Source organism: Chanodichthys erythropterus, chromosome 22 (genome assembly GCF_024489055.1).
Source record: "Chanodichthys erythropterus isolate Z2021 chromosome 22, ASM2448905v1, whole genome shotgun sequence".
NCBI lineage: Eukaryota > Metazoa > Chordata > Actinopteri > Cypriniformes > Xenocyprididae > Chanodichthys > Chanodichthys erythropterus.
This window is the reverse complement of record NC_090242.1, coordinates 29,988,375-29,994,984: the sequence shown is the minus strand read 5'-3', so window position 1 is coordinate 29,994,984 and position 6,610 is coordinate 29,988,375. Positions and strand designations below refer to the sequence as shown.

Genomic DNA, 6,610 nt, shown 5'->3' with positions numbered 1-6,610 from the left:
AAAAGGTCAAATTCCCTTGGTAAAATTACGGAGTAACCTTACTACAGAAAGAAATAGATAATAACTAGTGACATAACGAAGAAAACCCTAGTAAGTATCTTTTTTTAACATTAGTATAAAATTAATGACTCTCTGGAAGCATAAATAATCTACCTGTAGCAATGCTTTGAGATATTATGTTGTTAATACAAGTGATTGTCACTTAATCTGTGTTTTCTATAGGTCACAAATGGACAACCTGACATTTAGATATAGTGTACTCTTAGTGGAAGGACTGCAAATTACACCTCAGTCAAGCCAGCTTACATTCATTTTTCTGTTGATGGCTTATGTCTTTGCAATGGTGTCTAACATTGGGATTTTGATTCAGATCTCAGCTGAAAAAAGTTTACACCAGCCTATGTATATACTTTTCTGTCACTTGCCAGTGAGTGATATTATAGGAACAACTGTACTCATACCACGTTTACTGAAGGACTTAATGACAGACCCCACTGAGCGCTACATCACATATGTGGAGTGTGTTTTTCAAGCTTTTTTTACACATTTATATGGAACAACATCCAATACTATTCTAATGGTCATGGCTTTTGACAGATATGTGGCCATATGCAATCCACTGCGATACCCAACTATAATGAGCAATAAAATGATTGTAAAACTGTCGGCAGGAGCCTGGGGTGCTGCAGTAGTTCCAGTGTCAATTTTGATCGGCCTCAGTGTGCGTCTCTCTCACTGCAGATCATTCATTCCAAACCACTTTTGCGACAATGCTTCACTATTTAAACTGTCCTGTGAAAATACAGTGATTAATAATGTATATGGATTAACTTTTACTGTGGTTTTACTCACCTCCTCACTTGGGTGGGTGTTACTGACATATCTCAGAATAGCAATGGTATGTATAAAAAGCAAAAACAAAGCAACCAACAGCAAAGCAATTAAAACCTGCAGCACTCACTTAGCTGTTTATATAATCATGCAGATCTGTGGATTTGTTCCAATTTTTCTGCACCGTTTCCCTGTATATGCTGATAGTAGGAAGTTTGGGAGTGTACTGTTTCATATTATACCACCTGGATTGAATCCCATAATATATGGTTTACAATCCAAAGAAATAAGACAAAGGATGTTAAAAATGTGCATAAATAAACATTAATTCTAGCTGATTTTTATTTATTTGTAGATTTATTTATAAACAGCTAATGATGTGACCATTTTCTTTAGGTGCAAATTTTAAATTTTAAATACTTCAATACATATTTGGTAACACTTTATAATAAGTTTCATTAGTTAACATTAGATAACTACATTGGTTAAAATTAACTAATAATGAACTGCATTTCTACAGCATTTATTAATCTTCGTTAATGTTAATTTCAGCATTTACTAATACATTATTAAAATAAAGAGTTGTATTTGTTAACATTAGTTAATGCACTGTAAACTAATATGAACAAACTATGAACAGCTGTATTTTTATTAACTAATGTTAGCAAAGATTAACAAATACAGTAACAAATGTATTGCTCATTGTTACCATATATTTTAATTTCTTTATATGAATTTCCTCTGTATAGGCATATCCGACAAAGCAGGTAACATGTATAGATGTATAACACAAATTGTGTTAAGTTGTGATAAGTCAACATTATTAATGAAGGCATAATTTGTAGCTGGTGTACACTAAATAAATATTAATAATTATTGTTAATTTGTTCTTTTCATAATTTCAAGTGTATGATATAATTTATGTATTAAGCAATATGTGTAAATAAAACAGAGCGAAGAAAATGGAATAAAGCAGGCAACATTTGTGCATCAGCATTTGCACATGCACAGAAAGCAAGAATATTTAAATCTTTGTTGAGCTTATTTTGAGCCAACCCTAGATTGTTAGTATCAGAATATTAGGCCCCTCAAATAGACAAAGAAAACAAAACAAAACAAAACAAAACAAAACAAAACAAAACGAATAAACTATATAATATTAACACACCACTCATATGAAAAAAATAAATAAATTTGCATAAGCAAACCAAAAGCATATACAATATTCAAAATATAGCTGCAAGCAGCAATTACGGGGCCAAGCACAAAAATGGCACAAGAAGCCAGCCAACATGGCTGGGAGCATCAGACCAACTGCAACAGTGAGCAAGATCATTTTAGGCAAAAGAGCTGAAAAATGATATATACTATCAAAAGTAAGGATTCACTGGTTCATCACTTTTGACCAATAGGTGGCACTATGACCAAATTAATGTGGTATGGTCAGAGTGAGGTGACAATGACACTTGCAAAGTTTGGTGTCAATATGTCAAAGCATTACAGAGATACAGCTTCAAGAGTGATTTTTGCGTCATGCCTCAAATTTGTTGCTCTGGTATACGAAAACAGTTTGACATATCAACTTGAAAATCCATATATTTTTGTCGGCATGGTCTGAAGATGATGCGTTTCAATTTTGGTGAAAATCGGAGTAACAGTCTAGGAGGAGTTCGAAAAAGTAGGTTTTTAAAGAAAAACAATATGGCGGACAGGATGTTGAGCCGACTATGGCAAATTTGTTATCTATGTTCTCAGCATGAGCTAAGGAATCTACTGAGACCAGTTCCATTACTATCCGTTAATATAGTCAAAAGTTATTAGCATTTTTGTAAATTTTGTTATAACTTTTGACCACAAGGTGGCGCTGCACCAAAACTTTTTGAGTATTGTAAAGGCATGGTGCCAAAGACCCATACCGATTTTAGTAATGATATGCTAATGCATTCGTAAAATACAGCATTTTAGCACAAAATTCAAAATGGCCGATATGGAAAAAATGGATATCATTTGTTTCGGCATGATGCCCCAAATCCAAATTATAATTTTTGGACGAACCCATCAGAAGTAATAAGCAAAAATCTTTGAGTATTTGAATCAGAGTAACGGCCTAGGAGGAGTTGTTGGAAAAATTTTCATGATGGAAAATGACGTCATAGGGAGCAATCGATTCGTCTTGACACATTGAATCAGAAGGAAAAATAATTTTGTTTCTAAATGTTACGGTTCAAAAGTTATTAACATAAACACAGCTGGTGGTGCTAAAGGGATTGAGTTAGAGACATTTGACAAGAGACATTAGAGACATTTGACAAGAGAAATTTGCTATGGACACAGTTCAGACTGTCCTCGAACTGTGTGCCAAATTTCACAACTTTCCTGCAAGTGGCTCTATGGGCTGCTGTAGACTTCCCGAGCAGAAGAAGCAGAATAATAATTAAAAAGAACGGCAACAGATACAATAGGTGCCTAGGCATCTGCAGACCACGTGTAACCACACCAACCCAGGACTTCCACATCCAGCATCTTCACCTCCAAGATCGTCTGAGACCAGCCACCCGGACTGCTGCACTCCGGCACTTTGGAGAGGTGTTCTCTTCACGTATGAATCCCAGTTCCCTTTCGTGGGAACTGTCGACGCTGCGTGGAGACGCATTGGGAACCTTCTGCGTGATGTCGTCACTGAAGCACTCATGTATCTAACCAATCGCGTAGCGAGACGTCAGAAACGGGTGATGTCACGGACCAGGAAACTATAAAGCATACCCAGATGCAGAGAACGCTAGCTTCTGTGTCTTCAGCAAGCACTCTATGCTATCTTGTGTGTCTTATTTGGTGTTGTTTGTCTCCCTCAATCATATTAGAAAGACAAGATCTCTTCATCTGAGGACAAGAGTTTCACCACGATATATATATATATATATATATATATATATATATAAAGGCACTGATAATGGCGGAAAAGCGATTCAGAAAGTGTGTTCACTCGTGCACCAGGTTTATTCCTGACGGTGACACACATGACATGTGTGTTATATGCCTGGGGGTTGAGCATGCACAGGTGGCTCTCGAGGGAGCTGTCTGTGTACACTGTGAGAAGCTTACCCTCAGGGTTCTGAGATTGCGCCGGGCACTCTTCGAGGAGGGTGCCTCGGCAAGCGTTCCCCACGGGTCGGGTCCTGCTGCTGCTGAGGCACAGCGCCGACTTCTTTCGTGGGGATCGCAGATGGATCTGGCAGAGGGGGTTCAGACGGGCCCAGCCTTATCTCGCCCCTCACCTGCCAGGTCCGGTGCCTCTTCTCAGGCGGTGGAAGCACGCGCTGCGGTTTCTCCCCCCCAGAGAGAGGCACCGGCGCTTCACCTCTCTTCCTCAGAGGAGGTTGATGTGGTGAGCGTCGAGACTGGGGAAGAGGACCCGCCATCCTCTGCCCCAGCATACGAGGAGCTCCTGGAGGTAGTGACCAGGGCTGTGGCCAAATTAAAGATCGATTGGCCAGCAGAGCTTTCTGCCCGCTCGGTCGCTACCCCAACATCAGGGCTTGCCTTTTGTTCCCGATCTCCACACCGAGGTGGTGAGATCGTGGAGGAGGCCCGTGCTGTACAGGGAATTCAGCCCCCAGACTTTGGCCTACAGTAACGTCGTGGGGCTGAAACAGCACGGTTATGCGGCGATGCCCCGGGTTGAGGAGATGCTTGCGGGCTATCTCGCACCCGAGTCGGCGTCGTCGCTAAAAGCCCCGACATTGCCCACCAAGCCCCTAAGAACAACATCCAGCCTGGTGGGCAAAGCTTACGCGGCGGCAGGTCAGGCGGCGGCATGTCTTCACACCATGTCGCTGCTACAGGCTTACCAAGCAGACCTGCTGGGGGAAATTGATGAAAGCGGGGAGGCCACATTTGATTGCATACAAGAAATCAGAAGGGCATCTGACCTCACTCTCCGGGCCACCAAAGAGACAGCCAAAGAAATAGGCCGGTCTATGGCAGCCTTGGTGGCCACGGAGAGGCATCTGTGGCTGAAACTATCTGACGTAAGGGAGCGAGATAAGGCTTCCCTTATGGATGCGCCACTGTCTCCTGTGGGCCTCTTCGGCGACGCTGTTACATCAGTCGTCGAGAGGTTCCAGGAGGCTAAAAAGCAACCTGCTGCGTTTCAGAGGTTCCTCCCCCGCCGTTCATATCCCCCCGAGGCTGCTGAGCGGGAGCAGCCTCGGCCGTCTACGAGCTCCTCGGCACACCACAGAGTGCAACAAAAAGTGAGCGTGGCCACCCGTGCTCCCCCGCAGAGTGCCTGGGGATCGGGTCGGTCCGCTCAGAAGAAGCCTTCCAAGGGTAAGACGGACCTGCTGGCCGTCATTATCGCGAGGAAGGCTTCAAAGCGGTCCTGACGTCTGTGGGTCAGGAACCGCTGAGGGCGGCCCCCTCCGAAGGGTGCCGGGGAAAATTATATCTATCCTCCGCTCCGCTCCGGTCTGTTAACCCTGCCACCCAGTGTGCGTCAGTGCAAAGTGGTCTCCGCCGACCCTCTGAGGAGGGGCGGCAACTTGATTCGTCTCTCTGCCAGTGCGCCGCATCAGAGCAGCAAGTCAAGTGCTCAAAAAACACCAGAGGCCAGTCTCGAGAGACTGGATCCCTTAGTAGATTTTATGGCAGAATGGAAACTTCTACCGAATATATCGAAGTGGGTGCTGCTCATCATAGAAAAGGGTTACAGAATTCAATTCGGGTCTCGCCCGCCCAAGTTCAACGGGGTCCTCCCCACAGTGGTGAACCCCGAGCAGTCTCTGGTTATGGAACAAGAAGTTATGACACTTTTGCAAAAAGGAGCTAATGAAAGGGTTCCTCCTCCCAGCAAGCTGTCAGGCTTTTGCAGCCGCTACTTCATTGTTCCAAAGAAGGATGGAGGTCTACGACCTATCATAGATTTACATGTGCTAAATTGCTCAATTCAAAAGCTCAAGTTCAAGATGCTTACACTCAAATTATTCCACAGATCAGGTACGAGGACTGGTTTGTGGCCATAGATCTGAAGGATGCATACTTTCATGTGTCCATCCATCCTTCACACAGGAAGTTCCTTAGGTTTGCTTTCGGGGGCGAAGCATACCAGTACAAGTTTCTTCCGTTTGGCCTATCATTATCACCCCGCACATTCACGAAGTGCGTGGATGCAGCGCTGGCCCCGCTGAGACTCCAGGGCATTCGCGTACTGAATTACAACGACGATTGGTTGATTTTAGCTCAATCAGAGCAACTAGCGGTTCAGCATCGAGATGCTGTTCTGTGTCACATGGAATGGCTTGGGCTGAGGCTCAATGCCAAAAAGAGTGTGCTAGTTCCGGCTCAGACTACCACTTATCTGGGTGTAGTCTGGGACTCCACCATGATGCGGGCACATCTGTCTCCCGCTCATGTGAGTTCCATTCTCTCGGCCGTGAAAGGGGTGAAATTAGGCAAGTCACTTAATGTTAAACTGTTTCAGAAACTGCTGGGTCTGATGGGAGCTGCGTCCAACGTCATACCTTTTGGCCTTCTGCACATGAGACCCTTACAGTGGTGGCTCAGGACCAGGGGGTTTTCTCCGAGGGGAAATCCCTTTCGCATGATCAAAGTCACGCGGCGATGCCGTTGTGCTCTGGCCATGTGGAAAGATCCCTGGTTCCTGTCCCAGGGACCCGTGTTGGGGACTTCTGTTCGTCGTGTAATGCTTACGACAGATGCTCAGGGCTCAGGGTCTATGGGAGGACCATCAGCTCTCCTGGCCCATAAATCGGCTGGAAAT

The 6,610-nt window shown here is 44.0% G+C and overlaps 1 protein-coding gene across 1 annotated transcript; it reads left to right on the top strand.

Moving 5' to 3' along the window:
* Window positions 1-223: 223 nt before the first annotated feature.
* On the top strand, window positions 224-1,159 carry LOC137012582 (olfactory receptor 52N2-like). The gene has a single exon (XM_067375915.1). It carries the CDS (start codon window positions 230-232, stop codon window positions 1,157-1,159), a length of 930 nt encoding a protein of 309 aa, XP_067232016.1. The 5' UTR covers window positions 224-229.
* Window positions 1,160-6,610: the final 5,451 nt, after the last annotated feature.

Coding starts and splice junctions, on each gene's coding strand:
- LOC137012582 (XM_067375915.1), top strand. CDS start 230: ATGGACAACCTGACATTTAGATATAGTGTACTCTTAGTGGAAGGACTG.